This window comes from Ciona intestinalis, chromosome 11, assembly GCF_000224145.3.
Source record: "Ciona intestinalis chromosome 11, KH, whole genome shotgun sequence".
NCBI classification, from domain to species: domain Eukaryota; kingdom Metazoa; phylum Chordata; class Ascidiacea; order Phlebobranchia; family Cionidae; genus Ciona; species Ciona intestinalis.
In genome coordinates, this window is record NC_020176.2 from 4,005,825 (window position 1) to 4,026,670 (window position 20,846).

A 20,846-nucleotide genomic window follows, 5' to 3' on the forward strand; every position below is an offset into this window, starting at 1 on the left:
TAATATGTATATATATAATTTATATATAATTCTTATGTTCTGGGTATGTACAAAAGTAATACTCTTTTAGTCTTTTTTATGCAATATTTATTTTTTCGATTTTGAGATAGAACATGTTTAATTCGTATGAATTGTATTTTATTTTTAATAACCGTGTCAATTGTTTATACTTATGTATTGCAAATTCTGTCAGCGTTATATAAAGTTCCGCGGGTTCTCTTATAGATAATCGCCGCTTAAATGTTCTATGGCGGCTAATAACCCCCGTGTGACGTCATATGATGCGTGGCAATTCGGCCGCCCTCGTAAAACACGCAACCGTTTCATGTTATTCTGGACAACACCCGGTGCAGTGGCTATATTTGTTTTTCGTGTTTGCTTGCCAAGACCTACATTAAACGAGGTTTCATCCCTCGCCACTTTTATGTTGTTGGACGATCTTTCCAGTTCCAATGCTGTCGAATTGGCATTTCAACTGCTGTCTCTACCGTGCGGAAATTAGCGAAACTGGATATGCAGTGTTCAGATACGCTTCAGTGTAAACTTGTTTTCAGTTGCCTGTGCCGGTAGTGTGTAATACGTTACTTTGCTTATAAAAATATGAGCAATGTTATGTTGTGTCGCCTCTGCCGTCCGATCGTTGTTAAATTACAGATTTAGACCGTGGGTTGCGTTGCGCAAACTAATATAGCTCATTGTTGTTATGTGAGGACGCTCAAACAATACCCTGTTATCATTCCATCGTAATTATGGCCAAGTGAAGGTGTAGGCTTTCTTTTTGTTGCGGTTCAATTGATTAAGACGTAGCACAAAAAACCGTGAGAATAGTATGATGTATTCCAATCTTTCGCCAGCTGCGGCCTTGTACAAGTTTATTGTAGCGAGTTGCCATCGATCGTGAAACTACTTGAGTAAAAGAAAGTAGGACATCTAATGAGAAATGACAGCAAATCGTCGCCTGCATGAGCGCCCTTCCTCGCACTGCAAATGTGACGTACCAACGTCAGCTGTCTGTTGCTCGCCTTTTTTGGAGCAACCACTCGCCGGGTTTACTTATATCGTATGACGTTGCAGTAGATAGAGCATCCATCGCGTCTGGTCTTACCATCTCTGGTACTGCGTTCTCAACAGGCGGTAGAATTCGTTTAAGATAGTTCTATTATTCATGAAGCACTACGGTTAATAGCAACCCCGCCGGTACCCGTACTAATTCTCCTTTCGTGACAGGGACCTGGTATTAGGTTGGTAAAATTAGGTGGCTTGACAAGGAAACTAGTAATGGATGAACAGCAGTATATGCAACAGGAGGAAGGATGGGACAGAGAAGGACTCCTCGACCCAGCGTGGGAGAGACAGCAACGGAAGGTAAGTTGTAAACTGATTAAGAAACCAAACCTCATCGCCCCAGGATCCGCTGTGACGAATTTCAGACACGTTTTGCCGAATTGGTCTCTTTGCCGCTAGAATTTACATTTTTCGTATCATTCGGTGGAAAGAATGCAAATTATACGAACATTGCAATCTAGTAGCGCACCAAATGGTAAAATACGTTTATTTTGTTTTGCATAGGGCGTGACTTGTTTCTAAGAAGTAATTACACCACTATGTGTGTTATTAGTTGTCGTTAATCACGACCAAAATGTCCAAATTTGGCTTTAATTATTTGATTTTCGTCTCCTTGTGGTGGGGTATGCTCACGATCTGTGACGAAGTAGGTGGTTATTATTGTGTCGGGCTGTATATAGTATTCTTAACTGAATGAGCAAACCCCCGAAAGGGAGATGCGTGTGCTTACTGTCTCTCTACTGATCTATTGTGATCGACGCATCCTGCCGAGTATTACCCACTCGCTCCACGTAGTTTCAATGCAAAAGATGGCACAGCGAGTCGAACGCTCTATTATGTTCACTCACGCTACGTACATGTACCTGGGATGCCTCGAATTCAACTGCGGCCTTAGAGAAATAAGGATCCCCGCACATAGATTTAGCGGTAAAAAAACACAATGGCTTTGTTAATACCGAAACCATTTTTAGAGTGACCGCAAAAACGTGTAACCTCGCATGTTAAAACCCCAAACCCATGGCTTGACCAAGTTATGAGCCATACATAAAAAAATGAAAAAAATAAGAATAATCTCCCACAAAGTAACATACATGGTAACTTGTAAGATGGCACGAAGTGTATGAACACTCGTGTGATAACGACTCTCATTTTCCGGCCACGCGAGGATAAAGTAAGTTACATTCATTCATTTATACAAGAAACCCTGTCGGTTTTAGTTTCTGCAAGACAGCACAACTCAAGGGAGCTCACTAACAAATATTGCAAGCGTTGTTGTTTTCAATACACGCACACGCACATCCTTCCTTTTAAGACAACTTCCGTGAATTTAGACCCAGTGTTACGAAACTCTCACAATAGCACGATGTCCATTTTCGGCGTCCAGTTACGCGGTTAGACGACCAAGATTGTTAAACCTCACGCGCAAACAACTGACCCATCTTCTAATTCCGAAGCAATCAATTAACACCAAAACCGAACCTTACAATGTATAAACAAATATTCTACTCAATTACTTGTAGGCGAGTTAACATATTCAAATTACCTTTCACCGTAATTGGAAACCCCTTATATATTGTTAGTCGTGCATTACATAACAGCGCACCATACTGTAGTCACGCCCTGGTATTCAAAGACATGTTTAATCGATCGTCACACACCTACATTTTAACCCTTAATTAAACGAATATTCAACACAAAAGTCCGTAGTAAAAGAATGAATAATACAATGTTTTCAATGCATACTATATTGCCTCGTCATACTAAGACACTGTGTCTGTGTGTAAGATATTGTTGTTGTCACGAACCTATACCGGCACAGCGGTACCGGACTTAGGCTTGTTGACGGTAGTTTATGATAGAACCTCATCTTTGTAATTGGTTTGTCTTTACATGGCGTTATATTTGTAAATTTTCAAGACAAACTAAACTAAGTATAAACTATGTAACTTTTGGACGATTGACGAATGACGTTTAGCATTTCCTCCGGTCGCTTGGTGGCGCTAAGAAGCACGTTTGCGTCACGTGATCTAAAGCCAGGACTTCAGTATCGCTGTACAAATATACCGCTTGGCTGGTTCCTTCACTACGTTCTAATCTGAGGAATTCCTCGGTGCCGAGTTGTTATTTAGCCTGGCGCAGTCTTGCGCATCCGGTACCGGTGCTCTCTTTTTACTTTACACGTTACTTGAGGCGTTTAGCTTCAGGGAAAACTGTTCGATTTTCAGGAATTAATCAATCGTATACTTTCCCACACTTGTCAAAATTTACACTCCCGATGGATATAATACACAATCATAGTTACGCGGAATAAAATTTACAAAATATCCAACAAGTAAGAATAGATCCAAAAAAACAACGTCGATGTTTTCCCGCGTAAAACAACATTTGTTATAACGAAAATAGTAAAATAAGCAAACCAATAAAGCTCCCACAAGCAGGTAATTTGGCGAGTCTTTATTCTCTCGTTTCAGGTTTCCCGCCTCGTTTAACGGACTTTACGCACGATTCGTTGCTCGTCAAAGCATTTTCTCTCAGTAAAAATGCCGGGGGCAAGTTAGCAGCTACGTCCGCCGCAAAACCTGCCGGCGAATTTCTAAATTATTGCGCACGACTGCCGGTACGAGTGTGACGTCATCAGCGCATTGCTATTGCGCAATCGTAAGCCCGTGCCTTGATCAGGAGATTTGCATTAATCCTATGTGGCTGGGCAGGCTTGCCCGTAGCGATAATTGCTACACTGTTAAACTACATGATTAACCTTGGCTGTGTTAAGAACAACCACATTCTAAAGCTGTGAGAGGCTAATTTAGTCTATATGTGTGTGTCACTGATTTAAATAGAAATACATTAAACAAAAAGTGAATAGAAGTATACACTTACACTTTAGCGAAACATAAACCAGTAAATTTGTTTTATAACACATACACTTTACCAATCAAAGTCTCTTATGTATGAATTAAGTATATTTCCCAGGGTAAACCTAATTTGTAGTTATTCTTGGGGTAATTACAGTTTTAGTTTTAACATTGAAGGCAGGTTATTTAAGAACAAATTGAATATTTCAACTTTCAACCATGCTACACCCATGTTTATTAGCATGATGTACACTGTTGGAATGTGTTATCCATTAACCAAGTTAAATTGTATTCGCTCCTATCATTTGTGTACTTTAGGAAAGGTGATATTTTATACCTCTATCATATATACCACCATACCACGTTTATTGTGTTCAGTTTTATACAACATTGTCGACCTGCACAAGCAATGTATTTAAAAGTTTTGTTTAACAAAAAAAGGAACAAAACAAACTGTATTTTAGTGACCCAAACAACAAGACTTTTGCTGTAAATTCAAATATATTCTGAATGTGAAACTCTAAGTAAACACAAACACTCCTGATTATTTTGCAACCGTTTTTCATCCCATTCTCCCCAAAATCATCGCCACCTAAATATAACCAACATTTTTTTGTCAAAGGGGAATTTTTAAAGGCCTGGTTGCGCCAGTTTTCATAGTTATTTCTATACATTACAAATATAAATGGAAAATCCCACAAATGTTTAAAATATTTCCTTATTTCCAGACCTTCACAGCCTGGTGCAACTCCCACCTTAGGAAGGCTGGCACACAGATTGAGCATATCGAGGAGGATTTTCGTAACGGACTGAAACTCATGTTGTTATTGGAGGTGGGTGGTTATGTTATGCATCATGCTACCATGCAAATCTTATAGGTGCTCAGCTTCAGGAAGTAAAGCTTCATTGCTTCCTGCATGAAATGCACCTCATGCTAATTACACTCAAATGGCATGCACGTTGTTGACGGTCCACTATAGCTGACAAAACTTGTGTTTTAGCATAAAATCACTTATAAGTTAAAATTAAAAGTAATATATGCTTGCATTGATTAAATTTCTTATCAATTTTCACCACCAGCACAAAGCACTACTTACAATATTCAGTTAATCATTGAATGCAAGAAAAGTCTTTATTTTTAACCTCATAGTTTAACCTTTAACAGAAGTTGTTTCAATATGCTATCTTTTTATACACCTTTGATGACCCTTATAGATTTGCTACATTTCATTGTTGATTGTTGACATTCAGTAAAACATAAAAAGGAAATATCCCAATCATGTTTATGGTTCTTGCTTTGAAGTATTGTATTACACCGGCAAATGTCAAACTATGTTTACTAATGTAACAGTTACCAAGAATAGATACTGACGAAACTTGTTTGATTTATTAATAATTTAAGGTGTAGGATTTTTATATTATATTTTATAAACCAGTATCAGTTTGGTGTTAAAATATACACGTATATTTACCTAATTAAATTATTAAAAGACTACTATATTACCAAAATATGTGTTGTTAAGCCTATTCTAAAGTAGGGGTGACATGTAGTAACCTTAATTAGAATTAGCAGCTTGCCCACAATGTAGATAATAGTCCATTATGCAGTTAATATTGAGTGGTTTGAAATGTTACTTACTACCCGGTCAGTGGTTACTTATTCCACTTGTTTTTGAGAATGAATGGACTTTGTTTTCAATGGCACTCGAGCAGTTCTTCATTCTCGAGCACATTACCCACCACAGTTATGAATGACTCACTGATAAATATTGTGACTGCAAATGTTGTTTTTGTATACATTTGTTTTTAAACTATTATAGGCATTCAAGCATTAGGCCAATTCTGGCCATAGTTCTTCTGTTTTGCCTCTTTTAAAAAGAATAAGCAAAACACAAATTTGTTAAAAACACTGGTGAGCCAAATTTTAAACCCAACTCTTAAAAGCAAGATGCTAGCTCTATTCATCATTGTAACAAATTAACAATCCTGTTGTTACTTGCAGGTGATATCCGGGGAACAACTGCCAAAACCTGACCGTGGTAAAATGAGGTTCCACAAGATTGCCAACGTTAACAAAGCTCTGGAGTTTATTGCAAGCAAAGGAGTTCGCTTGGTGTCTATTGGTGCAGAAGGTAAGCTTATTTCTATATTCTGTGTCTTGCAAAATTGACCAGTCAATCCTGAATTTATGGTTCTAAACCTCAATCACATAGAATTAGAATGGAATGTCTTGCGAAAGTAATCTTCATTGCAGAAATACTATTTCTATGATTGTGGAAATTTCACTGCAGCATATTAAAAGCGCTGCAATATTTTAAAAGTAGTCTTTTTTTTGCGAAGTATTTTCTATAAAAGTTAATATTTTCCTTAGAAATCGTGGACGGGAATGCAAAGATGACACTGGGTATGATCTGGACCATTATCCTCAGATTCGCTATCCAAGATATCTCAGTGGAAGGTAAGATGGTTGTGGTAGACATAGATGAATTAACCTGTAGGTATCGGTTTATTTATCAAGACGTTTCAATTAGGCTCAAGAGACTGAACACCATGTTTTAAAGTTTTTATATAATGTTAAAAAAATAGTTTAGAATTATATCCTTTTAATTTAAATTGAACTTATAATAACAACTCGTTGGGTCCTTATTTCACTGAACATATCTCTACTTCAATAGTTATTTAAATGTTCTTATTTCTTCAGAATCTTCTGCCAAAGAAGGATTATTGTTGTGGTGTCAACGTAAAACTGCCCCATACAAGAATGTTAACGTGCAGAACTTCCATATGAGGTGGAAGATTTGTTACTGTAGTGTTTTAGAATCTAGTATTTTATATATATATAGATTATATTTATTTTTTATACTTTAATTTTTTGGAATGTTCATTTTTTTCCTACCAACATTGAAGCTGTGTAAAAATGAGCCATAGTATAAAGTGAACCAGTATTTTATAACTGTCATGAATTGTGTAAGATATTAAATTCCAACATTTTTTTAAATCCTTTCTAGTTGTCATATAGGTCTAGACGTGTTTTTCTAAATATCATAGTTTTTCTTCATTTTAATTTTGTCACCACACCAAGCTATTGTTGATGTAAATTACTTGTTGATCATCAAATTTCTCTACTTTTCAGCTGGAAAGATGGTTTGGCTTTCTGTGCCCTTATTCACAGGCATAGACCAGATCTTATCGACTATGATAAACTACGAAAGGTAATAGTTTATTTTGTGTCGTCAGTGTGGCCTATGGGGTTGGGTGGTGGGGCATGGGACTTAAAATCATGAAACAAAACATAAGTTATGTCTTGTGTGTCTTTTTGTTTGAAATAAGCTCTTTGAAAACAGCAGTACGTACTTCGTTATAATCCGGTGGCAATTTATATTTGAGATTTTATATTTTTAAGTTCAAACAAATTAAAACTTGTTGGTTTTTTGACAGATTTTAAAAAATGTGATCGGTTTTAATAATTAACTCTCCTTTTCCAGGACGACCCATTGACCAATCTGCAAACAGCGTTTGAAGTCGCAGAGAAACATCTTGACATCCCACAGATGTTGGACGCTCAAGGTAAGCTTTAGGTCTTCCTATGGTGTGGTTTTACAGAAACATGAAAATTAAAAATAGAAATGACAGTCCTATAGCCCAACAGTCAATATGACAGTCATAAAGATTTTTTATAAAAAGGCATGATGTGGATCTGCCATTGCCCCAACTCCCACTGCAGCAATATGCTGACATAGCAATAATTCAGGTGTAACTTGTATTTGTTGTAACAGAACTTGTAGAAATGGCCAAGCCTGATGAAAGAGCTATAATGACATACGTATCATGCTACTACCATGCGTTCTCTGGGGCACAGAAGGTAGTGGAAGGTTTAAAATCAAGTTAATCTCAAATTCTCCTTTCAACCTTTCCTTCTTTCTGCTGCTAAATGAAACATTTATTTAATAATTCTACTTCCAAAAAATTAGGCTAATGTAGAAAGCAGGTTTCATAATGGGACAAAACTTAAAATAATAAAACGTAGACACCAAATTCATTAGAGTTAGGTTAGATCTTTGATTCAATTGATAAAATGAGAACAAATTCTAGCATTTTAACTGTAGCATTATTAAGGGTAACGTTTTAGTACAATTAATAATTATTTTAAAAAAAACTTAAAAAAAAAAGGAAGAAAAAGTTTAACTTTGTTTAACTAAAGTTAAGGTAAAGTAACACACATACAACATGAGGTGTTAAAAGTAAAATAATATGGTTATTTTTGGTCATAATTTAGCACTTCACCCACAGCAGCCAAGTTAACACAAGTAATCGAACAATTTCAAGTTACAAGTGATAGTGAAGTGGTTTCAGTCGCTCACAATCAAGTAGTTAGCCGAGCACTAAGTTGGATATGACGCAATTAGCTTTAAAATACCACAAACTAGAACATTATGTAAGCAAGCTAATCATTCAGTTAAATGCCTTTGCCTAAAGCATCTCAACACATTACAACTGTCTGTTTTATGAGATGGATTAAATACGAATTGCCCTACAGACTTTTAAATTAGAGCAGTGTTTCCCAACTGGATGTCTCAGTGTTACCCAACCTTGATATTTCTTATTTGATTATGTAGTCAATAAAAAACATATTTTTTTATCAAACGTTACACACAATAGTTGCGGTTACCCACTCCTTTTATTGCATCATCAGTTTCAATTGTAACTTCTGTAAATTGAAGGTCTTACACTGCTGTTATAGTAAATATATTGGTCCATGTTATAAAAAGGGTATTATTCACTGATAATAATGTGTTGTGAAATAGCAAACGGACTTTAAACCAATCAATTATAGCCACAGGTTAAAGGTATTAAAGAATCATAACTTCCTGAATGATCAAAAATAAATGATTTATTTATTTTTTCATAGAAATGTCAGAAATCCCATACCCTGATGAAAAATCTGTTATGACTTATGTCTCTTGCTTCTATCACGCCTTTGCCAACCAAAAACCGGTTTAAACTCGTTTTAAATCATCTTTTATTCTCGCCATATCAACAACAAACAGTTTCATATAATCCACAATCATGCATTTTTGAATCCCGCATCAAAATTCAAAATTACTTGAAGCAGCTGTTTAAGCTACTCTACATACTCACTTTTCACACACTAATAAAATCAACACTCATATTATAATGATCACCATATTTTTGGTCAGTATGTCAAATATAGATAGAGGTGCCATTGAAACCATCCATACTTGAAGTTTAAAAATTAACTGCGCGCCATTTACGTCTAAATTGTGAACCATGCACCCAGCTTATACTGTTACACAAAAACAGCTTGAAATCGCCAAAAATATCCTTTTTCTCATTCTTCATTCATTTCCACTTCAGACATTTTCGAAATGGCGAAACCAGATGAGCGTTCTATCATGACTTACGTTGCCGCATTCTATCATGCGTTCTCTGGCAACGATAAGGTTCGCTTATTTTTCCTTTCATTCTTTGCTTAAATATCATTTCATATCATGCTTACCAGTTCTTATACTTCACTATTTCATGTCTTTAACTGTATTTTTTCAATCTCTCTCTTTTGCTATAACTTATATTTTGTATTTTAAATTTATTGTAATATTTGTGCTTGTTTTTGTTTTTTTAATTTTTTAAAAACTGTAAAAAAATGATATTTGAAAAAATATATATTTATAAATGTTAATTGGATCTTTATGAAATCACAAGTAGTAATGTGTTTTTAAATTGTGCTTTTAATGTAACAGGCCGAAACTGCAGCAAACAGGATCTTGAAGGTTCTTGGTTTGAACCAGGAGAATGAAAGATTGATGGATGAGTATGAGAGACTTGCATCTGATGTGAGTTAATTAAACCTTGCTGTATAACTACAACAAAATTACTATATATTATATTCTCAGTGTAGAACTTTATCAAGTCCCACCAGATTAGCAAAACTATTAACCAAAACTTTTTGCACCAAGTAATAACCATATTTTACGACCTTAGTTGCTGGAGTGGATTGAAAGAATGAAGCCGTGGCTTGAAGACCGTACCACGGACAACACCATGGAAGGCGTGCAAAGAAAACTTGACGACTTCAGAGATTACAGAGTGAAGCAGAAACCACCAAAGGTGAGAAATTGTGAAGTTTAAAAGTTTTTTGTTTGCTTATTTTTGTCAAGACTTTTTAAATTGTTAAGCATTCTGTTTTTTTGTTTTTTTTATTTTTCATAGTCCCAAACCTCGTGCATCTAACAGTTTTATGGTTTTCATGGTAATTTAATCCCTTCTTTGAAAATTTTAAATAATAACACATAAAATAAAATAGAATAGAAACTAACACAAATCATTCTATGTTCTATTTTGACTCAAGCGATCATTTTTCGTTCCACTATGCTGTATTATAGACTGAAAAGAATTATTATTTATTACAATATTTTTATATTATAGACTGAAGAGAAAGGTCATTTGGAGGCAGCATACAACACTCTGCAGACGAAGCTTCGTCTCAGCAATCGACCAGCGTTCATGCCATCGGAGGGCAAGTTGGTACAAGATATCGCGAATGCATGGAAAGGATTGGAAGGAGCAGAGAAAGGATATGAAGAGTGGCTGCTTGCTGAGATGAGAAGGTAAAGGTGGTTCTTGGGATTTGGGGGTAATGGGCCAATCCTGGTATAAATCCTAGCACCCATGTCGTGCCACGCTGTGGGATCCACCACATAAAATATTAACAAAATAAAGCAATTTAAAAATGATGTTAGTTGCAATCAGGAATACGATGTCATGAGTTCAGGATAGCAGGAATATATATAACATCAAATAAAAAACAAAAAGTTTCAAAATTATGGCCAATGTGTTGGATTCAGTATTTAAACCTCCTTTGTTGTTTACATCAGTTTTTAAAAAGTGTTGTTTAAAATTATTGCATCAACCAAATTTTTAATAAATTTAGCACAAAATCTTCTACACAGGTTAGAGCGACTTGACCATCTTGCCAAGAAGTTTTACCACAAAGCTGGAATTCATCAGAAGTGGTCTCGTGGTCAGGAAGAAGCTCTCGCATCAGAGGATTATAAAGTTTGCACCTTCCAAGAAGTCAAGGTAGCCCAACCTTCAATATACACAAAGCAAAACAAAACTTTAAAATGCAGGGGAGGCAGGGATAGTTAGACACGCGTTTCTATCAAACAAATCCAACTTATTGGTTCCATTGTTTACTGATTAATGCAACGCAGAAAAGATTTTGCCCATTTCCACCCTCATCATTGTAACTTGCTGTTCAAAATTTAGTGTAAACTTAACATAACATACTTACTTGTGTAGCAAAACTTGGGTTTGCAAATACACAAATAGTTTATTTTTCAAGTAGCCACACCTCCACACATTTCTCATATATAAGCATACCATAGCCAGCATAACAGTTGATTAAGCTACCTTTTCCATACTTTAGGCTTTGATGAAAAAACATGAAGCGTTTGAAAGTGATTTGGCTGCCCATCAAGACAGAGTTGAACAAATTGCTGCTATTGGTCAAGAACTCAAGTGAGTGTTGCATATGGTAGTTATATTTGTCATTTAACCGGCGCCGTGGTAAGCTTCCCTGCCACTAGCCCAGAATTTGTGAGTTTGGGGCCTTACGGCTTTACATTACAAAAAAAAGGAAAAAAAATGAATAATCACCCACAAGTTACATATGTGGTAACTCATAAGCGGGCACGATGTGTATGAAACAGAACACCTCAGTTATAGAGCCTTTTCTTGCCCTGCTACGCTAGGATAAATAGGTTACATTCATTCATTCAGTAATACCATTGAAGTTGACTCACATAGTACTTATATTGATGAACCTCAAGTTTTAACTCAGAAGCAGCAAATGAATAAACCACCATGCATTGCCCTGATGTTTACCCACAGTTAACAATACCATTATTTATACAGTGATCTTGACTACCACGATGCTCGTACCATCAATGATAGTTGTGCAGCCATCTGTAATGAATGGGATCGACTTGGTGATGCAACTCAAAAGCGAAGAACTGCTCTTGAGGTAATTTATGAAATGAACAATGTTTTAAGTATTTAACTTGTGGTACAATTATTTTGCAACATAACAGAAAACGCAGCAGAGGTTATGTTTGTATTAAAACTACCCAGGAAATCAAATTTATTGCTTTTTATTGGAAGTTATCTTATCCTTCAATGGACTTAAGCCAGCTTTTACTTTGGAGAATTTTTGTCACAGCTTTAACTTCAGTTGTTAGCTTTTCTTAATGCTGTTGCAATCTTCTTGTCTCCTCTTCTGCTGTATACACTATATGACCATTTTCTTTTCTTCTTGTGTCCTCCAGAACATCGAGCAAATCTTGGATTCCATTGAGCAGCAACATCTGGAGTTTGCCAAAAGAGCCGCTCCCTTCAACAACTGGTTGGATGGAGCAAAGGAAGACTTGGAAGATATGTTTATCGTGCATTCTATTGACGAGATTAAGGTTTGTTTGGTGTTTGTTTCGTCTATTGCTGACTGCGGTGCAGGAATGCTTTTTGGTCTATATAAATATATATATGTATATAGCCTATGCTTATGCTATATAATTTGAGAGTGAGCATGAGATGTATGAATACACCATGTGTGTCTGGTGTATAAGAAGACACTTATGTTATAACTCGACAGTGAGCATGAGGTGTATGAATACACCATGTGTGTCTGGTGTATAAGAATACACCCATTTTATAACTCGACAGTGAGCATGAGGTGTATACCATAAGGGTTTTGAAAACAATGCACATGCAACTATTGTGTTAATCAAGCAAATGTAATGAATATTTCTGATCCACCAGGGCTTGATTGAAGCTCATGTCTCGTTCAAAGACACGCTTCCACAAGCACAGAAGGAAGAGGAAAGCATCAGCGCTCTTGTACAGAACATTAAGAAGATACAGCGACAATATGGCTTGCCTGAACAAGTCTGTGTCAACACGTACTCAACTATTTCCGAAGAGGTAAATAATTACAACAACTATACAATGCAAACACTTTGTATAATCATACAGCCATGTCAAGCCCACAAATTTTACACTTTTTTTGTATCAAATGCTAAAAAATTAAAAGTCCTCGGAAACAAGTTGTTTTAGCAACTTTAAACGCAAAAATCAACAAGCTTAAGATTTATTGCTGAAACACTTTTGAAATGAAATCTATAAGCTAGAACATAGCTATTGAAAAGGGAAAGGATAAGTGGATGCTTATTCTTATGTCACAAACCTAACTTGTTGGTGCTGAGGAAGAAATTCTAGGGCCCATCCTGCCATTGCAGGTTTGGTGCCTATTGAAGAAAAAATGGCGATTTATTTATACCACAGCAGGGTCCTTTATAATGGTAAATTTCGTAGGAACTTCGAGAAAAGTGGAGGACAGTGTGTGACATGGTCCCTGTGCGTGACGCTTCACTACAAACTGAACTAAGCAAACAGAAACGCCACGAACTGCTAAGAAACGAATTCGCTCAGATCGCCAACGAACTTTATCCATGGATTACTAAGATCACAAAGGTTAATTGTGACTTTTTATAAGTCTTAGAATTAAATATTTGTGCAAAACTTTTATGCACTTTGCTTTATATTTTCAAAATTTAGCCACATTTGTTACATTTTTCCCACTTTCTTCAACTCAAAATTAGGGTTTTGTTTATTTTTTACTAGTTTACTTGTTGGCCCACTTTAAAAAACGTATTCCATTGTTCCAGGACACCAACCGTATCTCAATGGAAATGGTTGGCTCACTGGAAGAAGTAAAGAATAGTCTCGTTGAGTTCCAACAGAAGATGGTCGCTCAAGTTCCTAAACTTGAAGCTTTGGAGAAGAAACACCAGGTTGGTAGAAGTTTGTACTTATGGCAGATATAGAGGGGGTTGCTGTGTATTGAAATATACCTCCTTCCTGCCCTTCTGAAAATTTATAAATACTTTTAATACTTTTTACAACAGCTAGTATAACATATTTCATAAACACCCTTTTAGATATAGTTCTCGATCCGCCAATAATATAATGTCTTAGATTTAGTTCAAAAACTGTCACTCACCCTTTATCATACAAAATGATAATAAGTCTATGGTGAAACCTTGGAGTGGCCTTGTACCTGGTACAAAGTGGTAATATGACTTTCTTTATCCCAGGAAATGCAAGACGAGTTAGTGTTTGATAACATATTAACCCCACATACCATGGAAGCGATCCACACAGCGTGGGAACATCTTAAAACAACAATCGCGCTCACAATTAACGAGGTTGAGAACCAAATCCTCATGCGCGATGCCAAGGGATTGACACAAGAACAAATGAACGAGTTCCGATCTTCATTCAACCATTTCGACCGGGTAAGGAAAACTTTATTGAGATTTTCCGCATAAAAAAGCTGCGAACTTTATATGTTATAATTAAAAATTCCTAAAGTTTAGATAAATTTTTTTTAACAGCCAGCCAATGTGATAAACTAAAAGTAAATTCTGAAGGTTTTTCTGTATACTGTATGTCTGGTCCAAAGTTTCATTATTTAAAGTTAGACCTTGTTTTCTTGAACACACATACTTGTTTAACTATTTAAATTACTTAATTATTTATTTCATAACATTTTTTCAACAGGGTTATGATTTTAACTGATATTTATAAATTGTATTTCCACCATCATATGCTAAGCATGCGTGTCACCACCTACAGTGCATTCATTTTACCGTGTAAGCTACTAAGTTTGACATCATGCACTCTGTGTGTTTTGTGGCGCTCTAAGCTAGAGCACCAGTTACGGTAACTTCCACAGTTCATGCCAATTTTTTGCTTGATTTTTGCATCTTTTTGTTGCGCTTACAATTTTCATTGTACTTAAACCCGGTACGCCCGGTAACGTTTTACTGCACAGGACCAAAACGGCACGCTACACCCCGAAAATTTCCGTGGCTGCCTTATTATGGCAGGCCTTGATGTGACACCGGACACGGTGCAGGTACACAAGCGAAGCTAGAGCCTCGCATGGCCAGAGTGTCTCCTAACCCACTAAAACTACCTCTCAACCCAGTTGTGCCCACCCAGGGCCCTTAACCCAGTAGTTTCCATCTAACTCGCATGGTTTTCACTCATTTGCATGTTATGCTTGATCTAACAGGATAGTTCGGGAGTTCTTAACCAAGAAGAATTTAACGGTTGTCTAACCTCGCTTGGGTATGAGGTGGATAGAAAGAAAGAGAAGGTAAACAGCAGGGGAACTCCCATCTCTTCTCCTCTGCTTCCACTCCTCTCATTTGCTCCTCACCAAACAATCTCGAATTTCCTTTTTTCACAAAATTATCTTCCTTTCTTTTTTCTCATCCCTTTCTCTTCTTTTCTTCTCAGAAACGCAAGGGTGCTCTTGAGCCCGATGACTTTGCTGCTGTCCTCATATCTATGGGTTACCGCTTGGTACGAAATAACCTAATCTCCTACTTAAACTAATACTGTCCCACCCAAAATCCACCAAAACATTTTGAGCCAAAACCGGGCTGGTATTCTTATTATGCTTTAAGTCATTCCACATGAAAATACATCAACAAATTTTATAGGCAGTCTAAAAAACCGGGTAACTATAGTGGTCCCAACATACTAACTTTGATTGGTAGATGAGAAAACCAACACTTTGCAAAAAAAACATATTTAATGTAAAGGGCAATGTTTCGTATTAAAATAAATGTTTAGAAAAGACTTTTGGGTGGTTGGGTATTGGTTGCTACTTGCTGCTTACCACTAATGTATATTGAATGTTTGGATTAACGAATAACTGTAGATATAGTGTGTTACTGTGTTCTGTGTATACCCAGTTAGTTTATCACTAGATTTTATGCATTGTTAGTAGCTCCATTTATATTCTTTTTGTGTGGTCTAATTAAAAGCAAAGAATTCTACAAAAAAATATTTTGTTAAAAATTTAAAATGATTCACTTTTTGTAAAAAAGTTAAAATTTATTCATTGTTTTGGTAAAAAGTTAAATATCATTTTTGTTCATTTTTGCAATCCACTAATGCTGTATCCACAACCACAAAACTTAACCTTCCATCAACACAGGGTGAAGCCGAGTTCCAACGTATCATGGCACTTGTTGATCCAAGTGGAACAAACAACGTTACTTTCCAAAGTTTCATTGACTTCATGACCCGTGAAAGCACGGATTCTGACACGGCCGAACAAGTTGTCGAATCTTTCCGTATTCTCGCCGGTGACAAGGTAAGAAATTTTAAAATATTTTGACCGATTTTTTGTTTTTTTCGGTGACAAATATTTTGAATAAATTAATTTTGATTTTTTTCCTTCCAAAAACTCTTCATTATGGTTGGTTTCAATCTAATTTTTGTATTTCATTAATTTTTTTGTATTTTCCATAAATTTTATTCAGATTCATTACATTTTATTTTAATCGTTTGTTTAAATATTCGTCAAGTATAATATGTTTCTGAAAATAAACTTAACGGTAAATTACTTACCCATTATACACCAAACAATTTCTGATAGACTGTGCCCGTTTCACTTTTGAACATATAACTCACTCATTCTCACAACCTACTTTCCCCACCAGCCTTACATCACTGCCCAAGAGTTGAGAAACGAGTTGCCACCCGATCAGGCCGAGTATTGCATCAGTCGTATGTCTCGTTACAGCGCAGGGGATGCACCAGGCGATGCACTCGACTACGAAAGCTTCTCTACCGCCCTCTATGGGGAGTCTGATCTTTAAACCGCGCAAGCGATATTTTATTTCTATATCAATGGACACAACAGCAAACAATTATGTTTTGCTGCCCCCCCACATAATGAAATCAGATTTTTATTAGCAGTATATATAATCAGTTTAGTTTGTGTACTATACTCTAATTCTTGTGAACTTCCAAAGCCTGAAATAATCGGCCGCGTAATGACGTAATCAAATAAATAATCTGCCATCCAGTTTTAGCCACGTATGTGCTAGTGGTATTAACATGATGCCACAAAGTAGTGTTAACGCTCGCGATCGCTTCAATGGCAGCCAATATAATTTACAACTCATGCTCTTGCTTACATGGCTGCAATAATTAACCACAAACGCACCGACCTGCCCCATTACTCCGCTCGTTTCTGGGTGACTTTTACTTTAAATACAACTCCAATACTTTTTTCACCAAACATCCTTTTTTCAATTTGACCTTTACTAAAAATAGAGTGCTTTTTAATGGACGAATTTATTACAAGTTGTCCAACTAATGCCTTCCTTTCACCCAAAAGATGTGCCTGACAGTAGTAGCGGCAACCCTGTATCCCCAACCCCCTTGCCCTTTGTAAGCAATCGGCCGTGCCTTGCTCTTAACGATCCAACCGCGTGCATCACAACTGATGCGGCAGCATGACCGTTACGCAGCTTTTCGTTGTACATTGACCGCTTGTGAATATATCCTCCGTATTATACCCTATGGCCGCACCGGCCTGTAGAAATCCACCTAAATTGTTTTTGTTTTGCTGTGCACTACGTTTTCCCAACCCGACCCGCTGGTGTGTGCGCACTCCCTCGATGCCTTCACCCCACAAACGACTACGAGTTGAAATAATTTTCTCATGTTATTAATCGTGTATGAGTTTACAATTTGTTTACGGCCGTATATTTGACAGCGTGCGTAAAGTAAAATTTAAGCAGGAGTTATTACAGTGTGGCATTTCTTTCAGCAGTCCGGTTCTCTTCGAAACATGACTCGGTTATAGGTGTATTTCGGCTCTGTTCATGTCGAGTTATAACATGAGTGTCTTCTTATACACCAGACACACATGGTGTATTCATACATCTCATGCTCACTGTCGAGTTATAACATGAGTGTCTTCTTATACACCAGACACACATGGTGTATTCATACATCTCATGCTCACTGTCGAGTTATAACATGGGTATCTTCTTATGCACCAGACACACATAGAGTATTCATGCACCCTATACTCACTGTCGCTTTAAAATAGACGTTTCTATATTGCACCCACTCAACAACATGATGATCTTTTATTATTCTCGTATCACAAAATCTCTACAATTAGTTGCAGTCCCAGCACAGAAAACAATGTTCCGCATACAAGGTTCAAGGTCAGACTTCCACAATGATAAATCTACACTCTGGCGATCGACTGGTCATATTTTGTGTTATCCACTTCTCTATGGTCCTGTATAAGAGCACACCATGGGCAGAACAGACTTAGCACGAAGTCTTTGAACATTGTCCCATCGATATTCTTTATTTCCCGAACCTGCCAAGTTACCAAGTTAGACAAAAGATACGTCACTGCTTCCACTGTAAACAGTAACTTCGACCCTTAGACGCAAACAGTAACTGTTAACACGCAACCAAGAACCAAGTTACGAAAAACCAATAACTGGTAAATTGATATACGTATAACTTGTAAGCGGGCACGAGTTGTACGGAACGGGATACCCGTGTTTTAACATGTTTTGCAAAGATAATTGGTCTACAAACATTTAGGAATTTATTCAGTTTTACATCATATTTGGCCTCGGTTACAATTTTAAAACTGTTACCATTCTAACAATGATCATTTGTTATAAAGTCCACTTACTTTCCCCCTTATGATACAGCCGGCAATGCATTCTGTGAACAAATACAATATCCCGTAAAGGAGGCAACTTTCCCCTAAAGACTCCGCAGTTTTCCCTGCAGTATAGCATGGGATAATGAATGTAATAATACACAGAGCTGGATCTTCAAAACATCCAAAAAGTGGGTTTGCGTATTCTCCCATGTTCTACACAAGCCTATTGCACTGCTGTGTATGTAAAATGCGTGGTTAGAAAGTTCATTTAACAATTTTGTGGCCGTATTATACGTTTCTGTGGAAAAAATAAAAAATTATTTAAAATGGCAGTTGTTTAAAATCGTCCACAGCATTGTTGTTACCATTTTGTGTTCGCGTATCATCACGTGTAGGCTATTCGCACTCGTTGCTCTGTAAAGCTATAGTTTCAAGCACATAACTTCCTTGTAGCTATGTGTCGCTTATATTTTCAGAATAACAAGCAAATGCTTAACTTTTCGATACAAACCGTTTCTTCTTTTTAAAACAGCACATACTATCCTTTGAAGAGCTTTGAACCAATACGCAAAACTATAGGCAAGGGCGCAGCTGCGGGCGAATGCTAGTCTATAACGCGCTCATATTTATAGGCGGTGCGCGTTACAGAGCGAGTTCTATATACTGGTTTACCTTTATAAATAAACTAAATAAGCAGCGGGCGAAAAACAAATGCAAAATGCGAGCTCTAGTGATGAATTTGTAACTTGTAAAATAATCCGCAAAAAATCCACTCCATGTGCGTTTAATTACTGTTTAGCTTTTATAAATTCACTAAATAGCCGCGTAGCCTACGGAAATCTAACTGAACCACTCAAAACGCCCAATAAGTTGTCTGTTATATCCAAACAGTTCCAACATTGTTATTGGTTGTGCAGTTAAGGATGTAGAAGCTTCGTGGTAGAACATATTTCTCACGCTTCGGAAACTGTTGACGCTTCCTCCCCTAACCATGCAGCTGCACGAATTATGAGAATAAGGAATTTCTGGTTTTTGTAAACTATTGTTTGTGCGCTAATGCCGAATACTGTTTGGTGGAATCCGTTTTAGCACATAATATCACATGTTTCCTGGTAGTGCTTTTAGCAATAAACATCGCCCTTTTAAAGTTGTGAATACAAGGTTATATACTTCTGTCAATATTCCTTTGTTTACCACCAAATGGTAGGCTACGATATAAAGAATGAAAACATGGACCATCTTGCCCCAATCTTCTGTATATAAATATATTGTATTATGACACCTGTATAAAATTGTTTAGTTTATTTAAATGTTAATATAGAACACTTTACATTATTTTGTGTCGGTTTTGTACACGGATTTTGAAGTATAGGGCTTATGTTGTTTTTCCGAGAAACAGCGATGTTAACTTTTCACAATAATCACACAAACTGCTGCGTAGGCTTTTTGATTCTGCGTATTTTTCACAACTGCAGCCATTTTAATACCTATTTTTTTTAATAAACCTCACTGTGAAACGTTTCAACAAGTCTAAATAATATGCTGTCCTATATACCTTCTACGGGCCGGATTTTAACCGGTTATTGAAGTTGTTCAATTATATTGAAATTCTTGTATTATTTTATAGTAGGCGGGGGTAAGATGGGACACCTTTTTATTATTATATTTTCTGTTTCAATTTGGTACTAAAAAAAAACATTTAAAGAATTATAAAACTGTAACCTCACGACTCCCATATACCGTTGTTAATTGTTTAAAACAAAGTCCGGATATTTGGATATTATGTGCTACAAGTGTCCCGTCTTTCCCTATCCTTCCACCATACTTCTGCCTGTCTCAGTAAGAGTCCGTGCTATGACTGCATTAGACGAAGCGGTAATAGATATGCGATATTAAATATACCATCTACATTGTAATGTTGAAGACCCTCCGCCACGCGAGGATAAACCAGTCACACTTATTTAACCGCCAGAAATTCTAACCAAGATTGGAAAAAAATGTCATTACATTTTAATGGATTGAACCAGAGTCCGTAGTATTTGAATATTTCCACTTATTTTTAGGTAGTTATGAATAATCACTATTTGCTACTTTAAATGTTAGAACAGCTGGCATTGTTTGGATATTACTTTTTTTTTCAAAAGTGCTACCAACATATTTTTCGTCCCCGCTGTTCGAATCACACCATAAATGACGTTGCAAGGTATTTAATTAGGTTAATCCCCCTTCTTCCATTTCTCATTTCTCAGTAACGCCTCCCGGTGAAACGTATGTGGTTTCTCAGATACGCCGGGTGTTGCCCACGCCTAAGTTAGTCATTCTTTATAAAATAGCTTCGTTTATAAGCT

The 20,846-nt window shown here is 36.6% G+C and overlaps 1 protein-coding gene and 1 long non-coding RNA gene across 5 annotated transcripts; one reads left to right on the forward strand and one right to left on the reverse strand.

Annotated features, from left to right (window-relative positions):
- The first annotated feature begins 1,204 nt into the window (after window positions 1–1,204).
- Window positions 1,205–17,611, forward strand: LOC100179322 (alpha-actinin-2). 4 transcript variants are annotated; one of them, XM_002130726.5, is made up of 22 exons: window positions 1,205–1,365; window positions 4,649–4,753; window positions 5,923–6,052; window positions 6,292–6,378; window positions 6,622–6,709; window positions 7,054–7,132; window positions 7,406–7,487; window positions 7,697–7,782; window positions 9,680–9,772; window positions 9,921–10,046; window positions 10,365–10,546; window positions 10,889–11,018; window positions 11,368–11,459; window positions 11,856–11,964; window positions 12,266–12,406; window positions 12,756–12,917; window positions 13,308–13,466; window positions 13,661–13,786; window positions 14,090–14,290; window positions 14,830–14,913; window positions 16,006–16,164; window positions 16,514–17,611. In XM_002130726.5, the coding sequence occupies exons 1-22, from the start codon at window positions 1,279–1,281 to the stop codon at window positions 16,670–16,672; spliced, it is 2,667 nt and encodes an 888-aa protein (XP_002130762.1). In that variant the 5' UTR covers window positions 1,205–1,278; the 3' UTR covers window positions 16,673–17,611. The 4 variants fall into 4 exon arrangements, with proteins under 4 accessions (XP_002130762.1, XP_002130676.1, XP_002130742.1 ...); XM_002130640.5 differs by lacking the exon at window positions 14,830–14,913 and adding an exon at window positions 15,073–15,156; XM_002130706.5 differs by lacking the exon at window positions 14,830–14,913 and adding an exon at window positions 15,300–15,365.
- Window positions 17,612–17,937: 326 nt separating this feature from the next.
- On the reverse strand, window positions 17,938–19,751 carry LOC101242015. Its single transcript, XR_717476.3, has 2 exons — window positions 18,526–19,751; window positions 17,938–18,198 (listed from the first exon to the last, which is right to left on the reverse strand). It is a non-coding gene; the product is annotated as an uncharacterized LOC101242015 (long non-coding RNA).
- Between the last annotated feature and the right edge of the window lie 1,095 nt (window positions 19,752–20,846).

Coding starts and splice junctions, on each gene's coding strand:
- LOC100179322 (XM_002130726.5), top strand. CDS start 1,279: ATGGATGAACAGCAGTATATGCAACAGGAGGAAGGATGGGACAGAGAA. Junction 11,460..11,855: donor GCTATTGGTCAAGAACTCAA/GTGAGTGTTGCA, acceptor TTATTTATACAG/TGATCTTGACTACCACGATG. Junction 14,291..14,829: donor CATTCAACCATTTCGACCGG/GTAAGGAAAACT, acceptor TTTACTGCACAG/GACCAAAACGGCACGCTACA.